The sequence below is a fragment of the Lutjanus erythropterus genome, chromosome 18 (genome assembly GCF_056507025.1).
Source record: "Lutjanus erythropterus isolate fLutEry1 chromosome 18, fLutEry1.hap2, whole genome shotgun sequence".
NCBI classification, from domain to species: Eukaryota; Metazoa; Chordata; class Actinopteri; order Lutjaniformes; family Lutjanidae; genus Lutjanus; species Lutjanus erythropterus.
In genome coordinates this window covers 13,911,878-13,932,072 of record NC_139334.1, presented here as the reverse complement: position 1 = coordinate 13,932,072, position 20,195 = coordinate 13,911,878, and the positions used below count along the sequence as shown (strand labels likewise).

The window sequence follows — 20,195 nt, the reverse complement described above, 5'->3', positions numbered from 1 at the left end:
TGATTTATATCAGCGGTAACTTAAGGCAGCTCTGCTATAGGGCTGCAAATAATTATTTTCAATATCTGTTACTTTCTCAATTAATCAGTTAGTTGTTTGATCTATAAAATGTCAGAAGTGTTGTTTTGTCCACAAGCCAAAGATGTTCAGCTTTACTGTCATAGATGAGTATAGAAACCGGGGGGGGGGGGGGGGGGGGGGATCACATTTAAGGAGTCGGAATCAGAGAATTTTTTTTTTTCTTTCTTAAAACAATGACTCAGACTTATTAGTTGGTTATGAAAACAGTTTATATATATGATTATCAATGCTGCTCCACTCTCCTATAGTGTTTAGACAGTGAAGCCGATCAGTGAGATGAAATGATGCTTGATTGCGTGCATGCATGCATCATTCTCCTGTGAATCCCTTCTGCTTGAATAGTCAATCAAAATCCAGTGGGGGAATGGCGGACTCGGCCACGACCAATAAAAACTACTGTATAGAAAGACAGTTTCACATTACATAACCCTGAAAGCCTGTTGCAGAAAATAGAGCAAAACTAGAGTTTAATTTCATTATAATCTGAAGGTTTCTAACTTTATCTGGTGTGAAACCGTTTGTCCCTCTGTGATGTGTACATTTCAGAGCACTTGTGGTAGCTGCAGGCAGTCTGGCCTGTATGGAACCTCTCAGATCATTTTTGGTGTTTGTTGTTTTCAAGTACAACTTTCAGAAGAAGTATTTGATGAGTTTGCTTCTATAGCTGCTGTTGTTCCTTGAGTTTAGCCTGGAGTGTCAGGGCCTTAGAAAGTCAGACTATAGCTCTGTCAGGTTATCTGAACGTAGTGCTTTCATAGTTTTATCAGTACACTTTCCTCTCATGTTTAATACTGTCTGATACCACAGTAGTATAATCCATTATGTCCCAGCCGTGACAGTGAGTGCCTCAGTGTGGCAGATCTGTCTGAACTCTGGCTGACTCTCCCTGGAGATGTTAAACCTTTAAAAACATGAACCTCCTGGAAAAAATATAACATGTCTGAATATGTGCTGCAAAGACTTTAATAAGCAACCAGCAAAGTGTAACTTCATCAGTGAGAAAATATAAATAGCACTCCTTTGTGTTTCCATGGTTTTATAGTGTCACTTTTGCTTACTTCTGTGCTATGTAAAGTCACACAGAGACATCTTGCTTTGGAGTGTTTCCTCTCCTCACTTTTCGTGGGTTTACATCCTTTGTGCATCTGCACCAAACCCAACAACAGGACGTCAGCGCATTTCCTACGGTAGTTTTTGGCTTCCTCCTACCCATTCTCCTGCAGTGGGAATCAGAGACTGGGATCCCTTTACAAGGCAGCAGCTCACCAACACTAAGGATGAGGGCTGGAGGGCAGAATTAGATACAGAGTGTGGCGCTGTGATGAGATATATAAGATGTGAGTGAGCTCTCTGTGGATGATCGTATGTCGGGAGTGTCTTGGCCATGGAGAGACCACACAAAACTTGAGCCTGTACCCGTTTTGTTTTGTCTGCAGTGCTCTAACTGAGCGATTGCTGAAATTGCTTGTGGATTGTTTAGCTCACTGCTGTTGAGAGTGTCACCGTACCCTGCAGATTAGGCTCTGAGTGCCTCTCTGTTGGAGTGGCTCTCTCCTCCTGTGACCATGAAAACTCTATTGTCCAGTGGAGTAACAGCGATCCTCACCGTGCAACAGTCACTCTCGTTAGTTTAGTACTGGCTATGTAGTGTTCTCATTGAAGTCATTTCAGTGAAAGGATTAAACTGTTGATATGATAGAACTTCATTTAAGTGTGCTGATCAGTACTACACATTCACTTTCACTTGTTTAAAGTGAGGTGAAATGACACGAATTGTTCTTTACTTCATTCCTTTGTTCATTGTCATGTGTTCAGCTAATTGCAGATCTTGTCATGACATGTTCATTCCTTTGAGCCTCCACATGTTCAACAAACAGCAGGTATTAGATAGCGGATTTGTCCCCAGGGTGGCATGTATGTGTTTGATAATGCTGATGTCGTCTCAAAGCATATATGAGAGTCTGTACATTAGAAGTGAAGATATGCCAAACAAAATTCCTCGTGGTGTGTTATAGAAATCAAGTGCACATGTTCATTCCTGAGTTTCAACATGTTTCACATGACTTCCAACAATATTACTGTCTTCATGAGTGTGTATACGTACTTTCCATATCAGTCACAGTAAGACCAACTGTCTTTTTATCACGATCAATGATGGAATTTATCAAAAGAATTCATCCTGATGAGAACTATTGTGTATTGTCTGTGTAGTTTGGTATTGCTTCATGCCACAGAGCTCCATTGTCATGAATCATACTCTTGTATTTTATGATACATTCCTATTCAAACACACAGACATGACCACGCTAGTTTGTTAGTCTCGTCAAACTTACGTAACAACAGAAACCGCAACCTGCCATCATTATTTAACGTCTTCAAGGCAAGGATAGTTTTTGGTTATTTTTATGGTTTCATTTTACTATTAAGTTACTGCTAGCACTGACATGAAATAATCATCCTTTTATCTTTCATATTTTCATTAAATATGTGGTTAATACTGATTAATATGCTAATTTTAACTTATTCTGGGAAATCTGGGAGGATTTTTGATTTTCCTCTTTATTTTACCTGATAACAAGCTAATTATGCTAATTGACCAAAACGCAACTTTTAGCAGCCGAGTTGAATTTCATGTGCTAGGCCTGTAGATGACATTTAAATCACAAAGGTTTATAGGAAACACCATTACTGGGTCCAATACAGTTCCAGTATACTAATATTCATGTTTTAAACATTTCAATCAGGTTGTCTCCATCAGAATAATTTAGTGAGCATGCCTGCATTTTAATGCATGCATTTGTCATGAATTTGAATCGCAGTGTTGCCACACACGGCTAGTGTTAGAAACACAGATTACCTTAGTTTAAAATCAGCAAATATCCTATTTATCCTTCTTTTTATGAGTCTGATAAGAGGTTTTCTCTGGGCTACCACACAGTCTGCTTTACTTTAATCAAATACTACCAACTGTCAACAGAGTCTCTCTATAGTCATTTTTTGGCTGGCAGCCATAAGGCGTCTTTTTTTTTCCCACAGAAATGCTGCCAGAAATGTGCTGAAGTGTCCACTAGTTACGTCACTTTCAGACAGTGTGTGAATGCAGCCCTTATTCTGCTGCCCTCAGTGGGTGTGACCTTGTTTGTTTGCTGTGCTGATGAAAATTGAGATTTCTTCTGGGAGAAGAGAACTGTCCTTTTAGTAAATCTATTCATCCACCGTTTATAAACAACCAAGTGGATTTCACTGCAGTGTTTTTCTCACATTTTGTTTTGGATGGAGTTTCACAAGGCATTTTAATGAGGCTTGCTTCAAAGATGAAACCAAGAGTAAAAAAAAAAACAACCTGGCAGAAAAAAACACAATAAAATAATCAAAATTAAGCCAATGATATTTAAACCAACAAAACTGAGTGAGTTTTGAAACAGCACATTTTGGCACTTTATTTTCGTTGGATTCTGTTTTGGAAGAAAGTACAAAGGGAATTCTAGATAGATGGATGGATATAACTGTCTTTAATGACAAACTGAAAATAACTAGCACAAATGAGAGTGCAGTTGAGTCCAAACGTGTTTATAGAAAACTGTTTTTTCCTCGCTCGGGATTGGATTTGTGTAAGATTTTGCTACTATAAATACAGTTCAGGTAACATTCAAGATTGTCAGAACATCTTGAGAGCTTAATCTGATTATTCTCTGTAATCTGGTTATATAGCGTACATGTAAACACAATGACTGAAGCTTTAGAGCAGCGAGCGACAACTGATTGCCACCAAAGTCGACCCTTTGCTCGGGCTCTCTGCATCTGTCAATAGAAATAGGCTCAATGTGGCGTGCCTGTCGTCTTCACTTAGCTTCTGAGACACTAATGTGAGCCTGGATGGCTTTTTGGAGGGCAGAGCAAGCCCATTGTCTCTGCTTAGAGCCTTGTTTTAAGCACTTCTGGAGATGGCAAGATGTGATGTCATATGTCTCAAATAAGGACGTTCTTCTAACTGTCTTATCTTGTTTTTTGTGTTATTATTCTTTGTGTTTGACAGAATTGAATGTTGTCACCCTTGCTCAGTACAGTCTGGCTATGTTGCTCTGGACAATAAGACTTTGTCGGGTAAGAACTGCCTCAGCCACGAGACTGAATGTTTTGCTCTGTGCATGTTGTTCACCAATATGTCATCGAGTCTGACGGTCCTGAAATCAGAACAGCCGATTGTGTCTTATCTGAGTTGTGTGCAAATTAACGCATACAAGTGACAGAAAAATCTAAGTTTTACTACCATTTGGAAGAAGAGATGTAGGAACTTTAAAGTCAATGAGTGTCGTGCAGTTTGGCAAGCACTGAATTTTACTTCAGTGTAGACTCTTTAAAACTTCAAGGAACAAACACAGAACATTTAAAATGCGTCTGAATCTCATGAATATTTACAGTCAGTCATTAAGTACTGCCAAATCCGGTCTACTTAGGAGGCTTACAGGAGTGTGGAAAAGAGTCCTTTTTTATTACAATTTCACATTTACTGTTTCCTCCCATCTTCTCACAGTCTGTTTTCTTTTCTCTTTCACTCTTCGTTGCTTCTTCTTTCTTTTTTTGTCCCGACTCACTCGCCTGTGTTGTTCTGCTGATTCTGTCTTTTGTCTTAAGGCGGCTTTATGGTTTCCACGACTGGGTGGTTAACGCTGTGAGACTCTGTTATCTCTGCTGACAGACAGCGAGTTTCTGGTAAATGTGGTCTAGCATCGTTGTGTTTGCAGAGTTCGCGGATTCCTCTACTTGTTGACAGTGTTGCAAACATAATGACCAGTATGACCTTGTTACCTCTGAACTAGTTACAGATTTTTGCCAGTTTTGGTCATTTTCTTCTCTCTGTAGGGGAATGCTGCACTTGTCATACAGAATCACAGTACTACAAAGACCACAAAAGCAGATAAGAGTATAGAGAATAGGCAACAACATCATGGCGTTGCATTCTGGGTAGTGGTCGCCATATTATCTTTGTCTACATTCATTTTGCTTATAGCAGCCACAAATGCACTGCACAGCAAACACTACCAAGACAAAAAAAACCCACGAATGAACTGTGCGAAGATCATGTGCAAGATCGCGTACAGGAAGAAACTGATCGAGGCAGGAAAGGAGCGCTGCTTTGAGCAAACAAAGTTAATTAACAAGCAAGTAAGTGGTTGGGTGATCTAAACAAACTAATGTTACTGCAGGCTAATCCTAACCCAATACTTTACCCATATTTACTTCAGCTTGTACTAATTATGTTACACAAATAAAGACATTGAGAATTGGAGTAATTTTCCATAATTTAATATGATAACTAACTATGGTATTCATCATATGCACATATACTCTGCACCATATGTCCGGAGTTAGCAGTACACACATAATAGCTAATTGTGTTTTGAAACATCTCTGAAGGCATACTTTCCAAACATGAGACCTCAAAAATAGAAAGGATTTTAAAACCAAAGCAGGGAGTGAAATTTCAAGCCCCCCAGAAAAAAAACTTAATTTCACAGGTTTTATTTACTGCACTCTGGTGACTTTTAATGAATGAGAAGTAAAATCTCACTCCATTATCTGCTACTACTACTACAACTACTAGTACTCGATCTCTAGCTTCTGTCTTTAAATCCCACAATGCATTTCTCACTGCAGCTCATGTCAGGATCCTGTTCTCTGTGAACTGATCCTTGAGGCCACATTATACTTCTCTCTGCATGCGTCGTAGCTATGCTTTAGATCTCTAGGGTATGTGGACTAATTTATAATTTAGCAGAATTCATATTATTGTAGCACTGTTGCAAGACTAGAAAGCAGTGTCATGCACTCACCACACTATACACATTAAGTAATCATGCTTAGCTCGGTTTATTTCACTTTCACTTATTGAAAGAGAACAGTAAGAATGGTTTTGAGGAGAAGGATGAGACTAGGATTGCTAGAACACGAGAAACAAATTTAGCCTTACTGACACAATGAAGAATAATAAGCTGTTCTTCAGCCTGTTCAGTGTTTTCATTGCTGTCAACAAACTTGCAGGTAAAGTAAATACAAACCGCCTCGAGCAGACCCATCACAGTTCTTGCAGTAGCTCTGTTTAGCTTGCGTTGCAGCAGAAAAATGGCAAGAGACCAAACAGACATGAGACTACGGCTTTTATGCCCTACATACCCAGGCCTGACCACTGTCTGGGCCGAACTGCAAAACGGACTTTGACTTGCAAGGTGCCACCACACACACACACGCATGCACGCACACAGCTTCGCCACACCACTCACAATGCCAAAATACATCTGGGTGATTGTGTAACTCCCTCTGGGCATGGAAAAACTAGGCCTATCACCACTCTTAGCTCCCCTCTCGGTGCTCCCCCTCCATGTCAAGGACAGACGGAGACTGTCCCCTACCGCTGTTCCTCCACAAAGGCATGTCACCTTTCACATTCAGCATTCGAGCTGTCCAAAAATAAAGTCCCTTTGGGTTACGAGTGTGGTTTAGTAGTATATAGCTGATCGTGAGACAAACACACTTGGGCATCCGGCGTGCATGCATTATAGCTGGCACAGTATGGCCTGAGCTTTGACCCAGTACTGTGTGATCCACATCAACCTATGGCCCACATACAGCCATGACCTACATTCTGCTGCAATAAAGCTACTCAGAATAGACACTGACATGATTTATCAGTTATAAGTGATGTTAGTAGTGACATGTTGATTTTATTTTACTAGTGCATCGTTGTTGTAGCTAAGATGGAGATATGGCATGCAGATCCGACTATTGTAAATTTACTGACATGTTATTTATTTTTGCTTTAAATATGTTGATTGGTTTTGTATTTGCCCCACTGTTTGTGAGGAATCATTTATTACTGCATGAATAATGCAGAAGATGTTGATTACTATCCAGGCAAGGGCAGAATTTCTGCCTCAGATAGTGTGTATTTCACCGTTGGCAATGTGTTGTACACCTGTTTTGTAAAGCTATAACATGGAACATCCTTTGACTGTGTATGAGAGGAGATATGTTTATGTGTCTAGTTAACGGTTGTAAACCTCATCCTTCAGTTATTCTCCAGGTGCCCATCCAAAGGTAAATTATTGCTTATTGTTTGTCTTCTTGCAAGAGTGAGCATCAGCAGGGTCTACTCTGAGTTCACTGCTGTGCTCACAGGAAGCTGTGGAGGATTTAATATGATAGTGTTGCATACAAGTTGGTGTAATTTGTACCTTGTGGTGCTCTCATTGTCTGTTTGCCAACCACGCTTTCATGCTTTCACCAGGAAGTGAACACAACAGTTTGTAGAATATAATGCAACAGAAACACTTTGTAATACTACAAGTGTAGACAACAGCTGACAACCCACATCCCTGTCCACTCCATCAAACAAACATTATAGCCATACCTACACAGATAAGAGCATCCTTATTTAGACAAAAGATCTTTCAAATATCAAATGTGTCCATATTAAAATGATGTTCCAGATGAGAGATCTCAAAAAAGTTCAGAAATCAATAAATGCTTGAAGTATTTTAAGGAGGATTCCAGATCTGGACTGAAGCTGTATTAGCTACAGTAAGGCCTGCCAGTCAGCATTTTCCTTCAAGGAAAGGTGGGAATAATCATTTAGAAGATGTACAGCAGGGAACATTGGTAATTGTACCCATGTTAGTCCTGCAAGGGCAGTAATAACCTTCCCCCCAAAATCAAAAACCCATGGTCACAACATCTATAGAAGAGCCAACATTTCTGTGGGAGAAGAATAACCAATAGATACCAGTACCATTTCTCTAATTAGTAGAATTTTATTGAATGAGCCTCACAATTTACATTTTTTTTTTGCAGCAAAAATACTCCAAATACTTCAGTAATACCATGCAGAATCTGAATTTTTTATATATTTTGTGTAATTGTGACTATATCCTTTCCCGAGAATCAAAATCCCACTGATGTTGACATCCTCTCTGGTATTATTTTCTGCAGCCTACATTTTTCTGTCTGTACAGTACGTTTGAAGAGCCATGTTTGTCTGCATGCACGTGTTCTTGACTGTTTGTGTGTTTCCTCTGTGATCCGTTCAGCCTGTTTGTTCCGTTGCCCAGTGGGGGCTTTCACAACAAGGTGACAAGAAGCAATCACAGGCAGTAAAAGTGAGCTGAGGGAGTCTTGAAAATGGATGAAATTGGCACATCGCCACTGTCCTCTGACTCTCTCTAATTCTCTTTACATTTACTCAGTTTTGCTCTTCTTCTCTGCAGCAGTGGACACAGAGAGGATATGACATACATGAGACTTAAAGGCCCTGCTAATTGGCCATGAAAAGCAAAGGAAGGAAGGAACTGGGGAGGGAGGAGCAGACGGTTGGATCACTAAGTGCTCACGCAGATCACAGTGCAGACAAGACAGTCTGAATTTCTTTTATTTATTTTGCTTAACTGCAAATTACAGGTGATTTCAGGTCATTCAATAAACAAACTCCAATTCCAAAGACATTTGATGGAAAATGTAGGCCTATATAAAAACAGAACGTTATGATTTGCAAATCTTTTTCAACCAACATTCAATTGAGTACAGTGCAAAGACAGGATATTCAATGTTCAAACTGATAAGCCTTATTGATTTTGTAAATATACACTCATTCTGGAGTTCATGCCTGCAGTGTTCTAAAAAAGTTGGGACAGAAGCAACAAAAGACTGGGAAAGCAAAAACCTTTCAATAGGTAAATGGTTACTTGGGAACAGGTGACTGTATCTCGATTGGAAAGAGGCATCCTTGAAACACTGCATGCATGTTGTTCACCAACATGCATGGATGGGCCTAGATTCACCACTTAAAACATCTGAAAACTATGTTGGCAAAAAGTCAAACATACTACATGGGCTCAGGAACACTTTGGTTAACCACTATCAGAAAACACAATTTGTGGCTCCATCTACAAATGCTAGTGAAGATTCATCATATCATGCAAAGAGAAAGCCGTATATCAAACATCCAGAGAGGCTGCAGACTTCTCTGGAGCCTGTGCTCATCTGAGATGGTCTGATGGAAAATGGAAAAGTGTGCTGTGGTCTAAGGAGCCCACATTTCAATTGTTTTTGGAAATCATGGATGTTTTGACCTCCTGGTTAAAAAAAAAAGAAGAGGACAATCCACATTGTTACCAGTGCAAAACTCAGTAGCCAGCATATGTGATGTTATGTAGGTGTGGTAGCACCCATGGCATCATGGGTAACATTTGCAAAGGCCCCATTAATGCTGAAAGGTACATTTTGGTTACATTGGTTTTTGAGCAACATATGCTGCCATCCAGATAATGTCTTTTTTAAGGACATCCCCGCTTATTTTAGTAACACGATGCCAAGACACGTTCTGCAAGTGTTACAGCAATAATAAATCAGTTTGATACTAGACTAACTTGCCTGCAGTCCAGACCTGTCCCATATTGAAAATGTGTTGTGCATTATGAAGCAAAACTTACGGCAATGGAGACCCCAGACTGTTGAACACCTGAAGTCATATATCAAGCGAGTGTGAGTGTTAAAAGAAAAGGTGATGTAACACAGTAAACATGCTCATGTCCCATCTTTTTTTGGAATGTGATGCAGGCATCAAATTCAGAATGAGTGTTTATTTACAAAAACAATAAAGTTAGTGAGTTTGAACTTTAAATACCTCGTCTTTATACTGTATTCAATTGACTATAGGTCAAAAGAGTTTTTATGCAGATTTTAAGTCATTGCTTTGTGCTTTGCGAACATGTGTTTGTGTAATGCAATTACAGCGGTGAGTCCAGTGAGACAGTAATTATTGTAGCAGTCTGCCAGACAGAAATGTTGACAAGAGTCAACTTGAGGTTAGATTCAGTTTCGCTGATAAGGCCAGTCGGAACAAAGTTTGCTCCAGTCAGCTCGTATCATATCATGCTTCTCACTACATTAATTCTGCTGCAGCAAATAACGACACAATTGAACATCTACTGCACCGGCTCGCCCCCAGACTTCAGGTAGAATATCATCAGCATGGTCCTCACAGCTCTTATTGCAGCCCTGCCTCCATCTCTGGCTGAACACAGTGCAGCCTTCAGTTCTTGTCCTTCACCGCGCTCTCCCCGACTCGTCTAATTGGTTGACAGTGCATTCTTGTGAATCAGCTGAAGGACAGCTTTGTGCGTGTGTTGAAAGAATGTTCATCTGTGTGCTTTCTATGCGAGTGCAAGAGAATGTGTGAGAAAACTGCGTGGGCTGCTCCCCACTCCCAGCTCAGCTAACAGTTGTTAACAGCTGTCTTTCACATCAGCCATAGGTGAGGTATATAAATAGAGTCTTATGCAATGCTTTGATGTGACATTATATAATTACACACGGTAAAAGCTGTCAAACCAGGTGAAAATGGAGGGCTGACAGATTGGTTCCCTTTTGGCTCCTCTTTCTCACATTTTTTCATTGCCCCCTCTCTCTCTCCCCTCTATAGAAGCAAATGACAAGGTGGATTGCACACACCGCTGCATTGAGAGCACTTAGTTGAGCTCCTCGTGAAGGTAAAGCCTGCATCACTATGCAGTGTGAGGCTTCATGTTGTAGAATATGAAAATGTGTGCCTGAGTGTATTCAGGTGAGAATTTGCATTTTATTGTATACTTTAGGAAGCAGAATTCATTTGAATGCAGATCAAGGCAGGTCTCTTACTGTGGACACTGATAGAGTAAAGGTGCTGCACTGAATATCAGTCTAGTGTTGGTCTCATTTTAATTTAAATATAATTTAAAAAATCTAATGGCTGTGACTATTTTCATGATTGTTAATTATTGATTGTTTGGTCTATAAAATGTGGTAAATGGTCATTGACGTTTCCAAGAGCCCGATTAATAAGATATAAATAAGATACACTAGCACCTGATTCTGCTTCTGGTTTCTGTCTCTTAAAATTAAGCTTTTCCTCGCCACTGTCACTTAAGTGCTTGCTCTTGCTGGGAATATTCAGTACTATAAAGATCATAATAAAGAATTGAAGAGAATTTTAATTGGTGTGATGATAAACCAGTATGTGACAGTTGCAGTGTTACACAAGCATTACCAAGAAATGCAGTTGCAGCATTATGCAATATGTGCACTTTACCCATCACAGGCATGTGTCGACAAGTAGTGTTTTAATATTTGGATGCAGCATGTATTCACAAATGGGGATATTTACAGATGTATTTTATGTCATAGAACAAAACATAACGATAAAGGCATTAAAAAAAACATTGAATTTGAGACAAAGGAACTGCTACTATGCCAACTCATTTCTGGGTTTTTGGACTCATTCCTGCAGCACTCTATGCTCCCATAAACACACACATGTTATTTCAGGAGCAAGTCATTCTTTAGTGCCCGAGACGTCACGTGGTGATTATAAACTTTTATGGTAGCATTATCCAGCTATTCAGCTGTCCAGCACCTAGTATTTATCACATTTGGATGTGCAAGTAACCACCAACTCGCATTACTCGTGCTGATTTTGGTCTGGAGGACAGAGACCCAAACTTAATGAGGATAACGAGAATGCATTAAAAATTCCAGGTGCAAGCGCAAAGTGAAGATTGAATTGATTATTACCCAGATATCCATTTTGAGATTTAAGTTTTTGGCTTTTAAGATTAGAATTAGCATTGGATCCAGGGCTCTAGCTTGAGTTGCTGCCTGTTTAACTGTTGCTTGTGTGTATGTGTGTGTGTGTGTGTGTGTGTGTGTGTGTGTGTATCCATTTGAGTGGTTTGGTATAACATCTATCTGTGGTTTGTGTGCTGTAAGTGACCTTTATTTTGCACAACGTGATGAAGATAAAGCTTTAATGGATAGTATCATGTATACTGCAGCAAGAAATCCCATTTGCTTTGAGCTCCCTAGAGAAGTTCTCCCTCAATTGCTCCTCCATGACCATTTCCACCCCTGTTATGCAATAGATTCTTAATGCATGGCAGTGTGTGTATGCGTGTTTGTGTCTTGGACATGGAGTCATTATTGCATGCGTGCTGCTGTAGTCAGTTAAGCTGTGAGCAGACTGATGACTGACACATGGTGACCACTGCTCAGGATAGATGTTTGACTTCTGACTCATTTCTGACTCTCGCTTTATTGATTTTTACATCTCTGACCTGACCTTTTCAGACTCGTAGCAGCACACACAGAGCCACAAAAGTCCAGCATGCACTGCCCCATTGCTTGGAATATACTGCGCGTGTGTGTGTGTGTATTTCTCAGTGATAATGGACCATCTAGTTAATAATGCAGCAGAGGGATGGCACTGCACCACCTTTTCTCATGAAAACTCATTTTCCCTTTGTCGCTCTTTCTCTTTCTCTTTCTCTTTCTCTCTTCTCCTCAGGCCATTCTTACAAAACAATTTCATTTGTCCCCATCGACCCACTCTGTCAGCATTTGCACAGCCAATACTGTATAAAGTGCAGGAGAGGAGAAACTGATTCAAATGTATTAGAGAGTCCTGCTCTGTACAGTGTGAATTACTCTTTACCGGCAGGTTTTATTGCCACAGGGCTAATGGAGTTCAGCAGCTTAGAGTAAGAGACAGATAAAGAAACAGACTCATTTCAGTCCTGGCGGAACTGCTGTCATTTAAGTCGAGGGCGGCACAGTTATGAGACTCACCCGCAGAGGTGTTGATGCAGTTTTTAGTGTTTATTAACGCCTGGTCTGTGACACGTCTGTCACAGTTCTATAATTGAACTTGTAACGTCTTCACCTTTGCCTGTGACATTAGAATTTGCAAGATTAAATGATTGTCATTTTAAAATTTTTTATGTACTTCTTATACTTCACTTTTTGCCTTACACTTCACTTTTTGCCTTTTTGAAACAGTGGTGGAATGTGACTAAGTACATTTACCCAAGTACTGTGCTTGGGGACAAATCTGTGGTATGTGGACTTTACTTGACTATTTTCCTTTTATGTAACTTGAATACTTCTACTTCACGATATATTGGAGGCATTTTTTGTACTTACCTGACCTTACCTTATCTGACAGCTTTACTGACAAGTTACTTTGCAGATTACAGTTTTTCCATACCCTTCCTGTCCAATGAAAACCATGTATCTCGATTTTGAATTATCCCAGTTATTAAACATACTGGCATGAGTTTTTAACTGGTCATGAAACTGTCTCAATGTAGCCTTATACTGATACTTCTAAATGACCCACAAAAGCAAACAAGACCATCAGCAAAAAGATTGGGTAGTTGACATTCGATGAAATGATTTACGGCATTAAGACAGGAAGAGCCTTTATTTAAGTTACATTAGCCAGTGAAAAGAAGCATTTTTGAAGTATATTTTATGGTTATGGTGGTGGAATCACCACCACTTTGTCAACAGCGGCCTCTAGACTCAACAAAATATGGTAGTTCCTTAGTTGTTGGGCCCAGTGACAGTTATCTTTTAATGGGGTCTGGCAGCCAAGTGACGGGGGCTCGGAGGTCAACTTAGGCCTGCAGGGCAACTAGGCTTGCGATACCCTGGGTGAAACCCTGCATACACATGGATGCAGCAGAAGGGCTGGGCGGTATACCGGTTCGTACCGAAAACCGGTCTTTTTTTTCGTTATGATATGAATTTTTCATATACCGCCATACCGGTGAATAGCCCAAACAACGTCCGGAACGTGCGCGGCGGCAAAGTGTTTCAGCGGGGACCCATTTCACTGCTGCACACCAACACCACAGGTATGCTTGCTTGAGCGTGTGTACTAGGGATGTTCCTGACAACTAATTTCTCTGTTGATTAGATGCCAAATTTAATTTAGAATAGTCACTAAGAAAACACAAGGCAAAATTTATTAATTTATAATGTTAAACACTGTCCGAAAAAAATACTGTGTGTATTTGAAGACGTTAATAACAGTCTACAATCGCCAAATCGTACTTCAAATGCCGCTGAAATGCGCGCTACTTCGCGCTGTGTAATACAAACCTTACACGCTTATGCTTCACCTTTTTAGACCGAAGAGGGTCACAGTGTCTGCAGGTGAAGGACCCAGAGCTAACGTTAGCTTCCAGCCTGACACACAGTGTGGCTAACGTTAGCTTCCAGCCTGACACACAATGTGGCTAACGTTAGCAGCTAGTAGTAGCAGCAGCAGCTCCGCCTGCAGGTTTATGTCTGTGTCTGTGCTTAATGCGGTCACATTTCTCCAGTCGAGTGAATATATATCAGCTTATTCTGTCACAGTCTACATTCATCTGTCCGACCTCGCTGATGTAAACATCCAGTGTTGCCACGGCGATCGGTTCATACAAGCAGGGTCAGAGAGGCTGCTGTCTGACAGAGACGCAGCCCCGACTAGTGGCGTGCGGCAACAGATAACTGGCATCATGCATGAATGAAATATTGACGAATATTTCATTTTTAAATATTTTAAATGACTAGTATTTCTGGTGCCGACTAGCGTGGGTGGGGACGTTTAATTGTATAGTCATCCATGTGATGGTAACCATACTTTGAAGGGGTCATGCTTTTACCTGTCTGGACATAAAAAAAAAAAACGATACAGTCCTTGTGACAGTAAAATGGGCTATTTGAAGACAATCAGCTACAGTAATTCTGTTCTCAGTAGAAGAAAATGTGGGTAAGAACACTGTTGCATGAAAAAAAAAAAAATACAGTCAAATACCGTGAAACCGATATGATTTAAAAAAAAAAACATGATATGAAAATTTTGTCATACCGCCCAGCCCTAATATAACAGTAAAACACTGACAGACTATTTTGTTTTATAATGGCTTACATACTTTATAAATGACTTGCAAACTTGTTGGTTTTGAATGCAGGACTTTTACTTGTTGTAGAGTACTTTCACAGTGTGCTATTAGTACTTTAACTTAAGTAAAGGATCTGAATACTTTTTCCGCCACTGCCGTTGATCTCATGCTTTATGTTGCTTCTTCGGACCTGCATTAACTCTCCTTTGCTCTCACCTATGTAAATAAGGCTCACCTGTGTTCTAATTGTGATTTTTATTACCACGATGGTTGAAGTTGTCTTTATTCTGAATCACCAAAGCACACCCCCCACACACACTCTCCTGAGGGTCACGTTTGTAAGTCCTTGGCTCCATCGTGATAACAAATTGCCATTTAAGCTTTTGTACACAAGTTCAGCACCTACATAATCGAGCTACCTCACTGCTCAGTGCTTTCTGGTCAGTGTGATTGATGGCGGAGAGATGGATGAAAGCCAGGTGATTTGAGTGAGTCAGTGAATCTCATTTTTCCTTATTTGTCCACCTACTTACAGTAAGACACGATGAAGAGATGCGGAGGAGGAAGAAATGAGGCAATCAAATGACACGTATTTCCTAGTCGGGCATCATCTGAATGGACATCATTTACTGGTAGCAGGTGCAAAGCTGGACCACCGGAGAGCCAGCTGTGTCGGCTTGTTGTTTAAGAGTTTTTATTTAAACAAATGATCTAATGAAGTATTTAGCATATTGTGATTTAGATGTGCACTTTTTGAGAGGCATTTTCTTCCTAATTATTGGCTTTTTTTGTATTTGCTTCTGGAGTTACTTGTGCTTACCTACTTGACGGTGATTATGATCGATTATTCCACTGCTAGGAGATAATCGGATCTGTTTATTGCTGAAAGAAGACACCAGACACAAGTCAGCAATGAGATCGGCTCAAAGATATTACAAATAAAACCGTTTGCCAATGCGGGGAAAAATAAATCAATGGACTCAATTAATCTCCCTCACTGTGTTAAGATGCATGTTGATGTTGTGAAATGAAGATGCCATCTGGGTTCTGAAACCCTCACAGAACACATACTCAATTCATGTGTCTAAATGATGAATACAGGAAAAAAAAACTCCTGTCTGCTGCTGTTTCTTCTGTGTTTGCTTGTAGTTTCAGTTTGGCCAAACTGCAGTGAAGTGTAGTATACACTTAATCTCGTCAGCTGCAGTATCCAGTCACTCACAGATTTCCAATGAAGTGTCTTTCTAATAATAGACTTCCACATAGGATGCTCTCATGTGGCCTCCTTTGAGAGGCTCCCTCTTTCTTCTCTCCTTACACCACTGAGTAGCAACTGAGACGTCCTTACTGATGGCAGACCCATGTTATGTTGGGGCAAAGGACTAACAAGATATGAAATAAAAAGAGATGAAATGGAGTCATACACTGAGCAGGTACAAACCTCTTCAAGTTGATGTGTTGGAAGCAGGAAAAATAGGCAACCACAAGCATCTGAGCGACCGTGACATGGGCCAAATTGCCAAATGGTTTGACGACTGGGTCAGAGCATCTCGAAAACAGCAGGTCATATGGGGTGTTCCTGGTATTCAGTGGTTGGTACCTACCAAAAGGGGTCCAAAGAAGGACAACCAACAATCTGGCAACAGGGTCATGGATGGCCAAGCTAATTAAACCTTACGGTGGGAAAAGACTAACCTGTCTGGTCCGATCACACAGAACAGTTACTCTAATCCAAATTTTTGAAAAAAGTTAATCCTGGCTATTATAGAAAAGTGTCACCAACCAATCACGTTGCCCATGACGACCCCTGTCCACTGCTGAAAGAGCCTGTAGTGGGCACATGAGCATCAGAACTGGACCATGTAACAAACATCCTAGGTCTGAAATCCTGTCTTATCTCAGTTTAAGATGACATAAAGTATTTTTAGTAATCATAATTAGGACTTTTTATCTCATAATTCTGACTTGTTATCTCATAATTATAACTTTTAATCTCATTGTTTCAACTTTTAATATTATAATTATGATCTACCATAGGTATATTTTTTCTTTCACTGGCAGAAATGGGCTTCCACAAGTTAAGATATGACAAGCTGACTAGGAATTTTTTTCTGTAATGAGGCCCCTTGGGCTGAGCAGGTGTTGAGTTGGCCTCCAAAATTCCCCAGATCTCAATCTGATTTATCATCTGTGGGTCCAGTCCATGGAGGCCCAACCTTGCAACTTACAGGACTTCATGAATCTTCTACTAATGTCTTGGTGCAGATACCACCGGACACCTTCAGAGGTCTTGCTGATGGCAGGATGGTTTTATTGTTGTGGCTGATTGAGTATGTCCTTCCTGAGACATCACCTTGCACCAAAGGCTACAGCCCACCTCATGAATTCTTGGCTTTGCCTCATTACCACAACAGATTAGTCTCATTTTGTTTTACTGCTCTTGCGTCTTATCAGCCTTCACCTAGCACCGTAATGAAGTTGATCCACGGTGGACGCAACAGCCTGTACTTTTTCCACGATTGTTATTAAGAGGGGCGGTGTGACGTGATATGATATCTCTGCTAAACCAGACACACTGTCTGTCTCTTTCTCTTTTCACTCCCCTCTCTGAGTGGCACATCAGTCCGGGATCATGTGAACTCTTCAGCCCGCTGCCTCCTACTCGCCGTCCTCTTCTTCTGTGTCTGTGAACAGGCAGCTTCAACATTGAGAAAGGCCATTCCATGGCCAGCGAGAGGAAACAGCAGTCTCTCCCTGTCTCTTCTTCTCCTCAGCCATACTTCTCTCCCTCCTTACATCATGCCCCCTCCACCTCCAAAATCCTCCCTCAGTTGGTTGCTAAGCAGCAGGGGGAGAGCTTGACAGTGTTGACGTTGTGTGCGCGGGATCACTTCCTGTAAACAGCCGAGTGGGTGCTCTTTGCTCTCAGCTACAGAGGGAAGGAGAGAGTGAGACGAGACGTCCTAAAATAACCCCCTCTGACTCTCACAAAAGATGACGCGCAGCAAGGAGAAGAGAAAAAAAAAAGCGTTATTTCATCCCAAGTGAAAATTTCACAAGGAGCAAAGATAGCTGATAGCTACAGGAGTTTCAGGAGCTTTTGAACTCTATGTTTTTTTTCTTTCCTACTGCCAGAAAGCATGAGGGCTGGAATAAAAATGAACGCAGTTGACAAGGGCCATTTATGCAGAGAGCTGGTGCCTTCATGCATACAGCCGGCCTGTTTGTGTGTGTGCAGCCTGAAAATGTATTTTGCTCATACTGTCATGCTGATTGTGTCACAGCAAATAAATCACGATGGACTGGATTTATTGTGCAGATAGACATAAACAAATCTGAGCCACATATTTTCTACCTCACAAAACTTCTTTTGTCGGCAGTAGGATTAAGGGCATTATCTGTCTTTTGTGTTTCAGTTCGGTGGCGGTGAAGATGACCACGGCACGGTACCGTCCCACCTGGGAGCTGGCCGTGGACCCCCTGGTCTCATGTAAGCTGTGCCTTGGAGAGTTCCCTCTGGAGCAGATGACCACCATCACACAGTGCCAATGTGTCTTCTGTACACTGGTGAGCAGGACACTGTACACACACCAATAAGTTTCCTGTCAACTGAACGATGACTTCAGTAAAAATTAAATAATTAATCTACAAATCAAGTTTATAGAGTCTTTCAGAAACGTATTGCTGCCATACCACAAGAAGATTAAAGGTTAAAATGAGGAGCATTTTTTGTTATAACAAGATATTTTCATGACTTAACAAAGTATTATGATACAATGACTCGTTCTGCCCTGTTATATGAAAGTTAAAGATTTAAATACTCAGTCAGAAACCCTCAGTTGACTGAGATTCTAACAACACGCAAAACAGATAGAAGGTCACAAAAATGCACAGGGAGAACTTTTTCAATGAGGAATTATAAATAAGGGGAATCATAAATACATTTTTATATTTGGTGGTACATTTATTTAAAAAAAAAAATCCAAAATGTGCTGGTGTTTAACTAGTGAGAGAGGGTGGCGTGAGTGGTTGGCAAACAAGTTTTGGCCGTGTTCGCAAAGAAATGCAACAGCATGGCAATCTGTCAACTTTACAAATGGAGTCTGTAAATCGCCACAAAACTAACTGCAATTGAAGCAGAGGAGAGTGATAGAAATGGAGCACAGGTGATGTGCTGTCAGCACGCCGCAGAGCGCACAAGGCAGGTAACGCTCGCTTGTTTTTGCCACTGTCAGGCTGAGACTCCCTTTACAAAACTAGAATTTTAGCATTATCATCGTCATCTTCATTGAAATTTGACACAAACAAAATAAAAAACTCTCCTAACATAAATCTTGGTTCTTTCCAAATATTACCAACTCTGATTTGGTCAAAATAAATCCTTAATTCTTAATTCATCTTGGAGCGTGCTGGGAAGGTGACACGCTACAGTGGTCACTGTGCTCTCAGCAGCCTACAGTGAGCGATGTTGTGTGGTGATGTAGAATTTTAAACCTGGACCGCCCCAGTCTAACTACAGTAATTGAGTTCTAACTAAAAATGACCGTCTTGATATCTGTTTATCTTGTGACAACATTTCAGAGCTCAGTTTTGCTTTGTTATAGAGAAAAAGTTGTCTGGCCAGTGGAAATCTCAGTTCTACCTTTTGCATAGTTACTGCAGTTAGGCTTTGTACAAAAGGATGCACATTTTTACTTTCTCCGACTTTTCAAAATGTCCACAGATGACAAAGAAAGGTATTAAAATGCATGTCTTACTGGAAAAAAAGGAAAAATAAAAGTTGGGCACAGCCCTACTTATGAGAACACACAAACTTTTGAGTTATTGTTTAAAAATGTAAGAATTTAAGTTATAATGTGAAATGAAAAACATCTTGTTATAGCAATGAACTTTGTAGTATTTTTCTGGCGTGGCAGCAATATGCAGCAATAAAATATTAAAAAAAAGTTAAGGTTCATAACCAGTAGAGCCAAAGTGACCAAAATTTCTGTTTTATGCAGTGTGAGCATTTTCAGAAGCTCTTCATCAAAGTTAATGTGATACTCAGTGGATTATAACTGAGTAAGAGCCACACAGGATTTCCACCGTATTAAAGCCGGTAATGACCTCAGGCTCTATTACAAATCTCACATTCCTCCTGTGTAACACTGGACCCGTGTGAAAAGGCGGCGACAGAAGAGTAGTTACACCCAGTAGTTGTCAGAAATTAACCAATCTAGAACAGAGATGAGGAAACAATACCTAAGAATGAACTAAAAATAGAAGCTGCTTCCCAGAACACAGTCTGGGTGGCGACAGTAATTATCAAAGTTCAGTTAGTACAGTTTATTCCCCAGAGGTCAACTGCAATGTAAACAC

General features: G+C 40.5%; 1 protein-coding gene across 1 annotated transcript in view; it reads left to right on the top strand.

Annotated features, from left to right (window-relative positions):
• The window catches only part of rnf144aa (ring finger protein 144aa), a 43,793-nt gene that overhangs the window by 7,633 nt on the left and 15,965 nt on the right, over positions 1-20,195 (top strand). The window contains exon 2 of the mRNA XM_084742960.1: positions 18,254-18,404. Coding sequence (XP_084599086.1) covers positions 18,270-18,404 — 135 coding nt within the window. The 5' untranslated portion in view covers positions 18,254-18,269. The remainder of the gene's footprint in view (positions 1-18,253; positions 18,405-20,195) is intronic.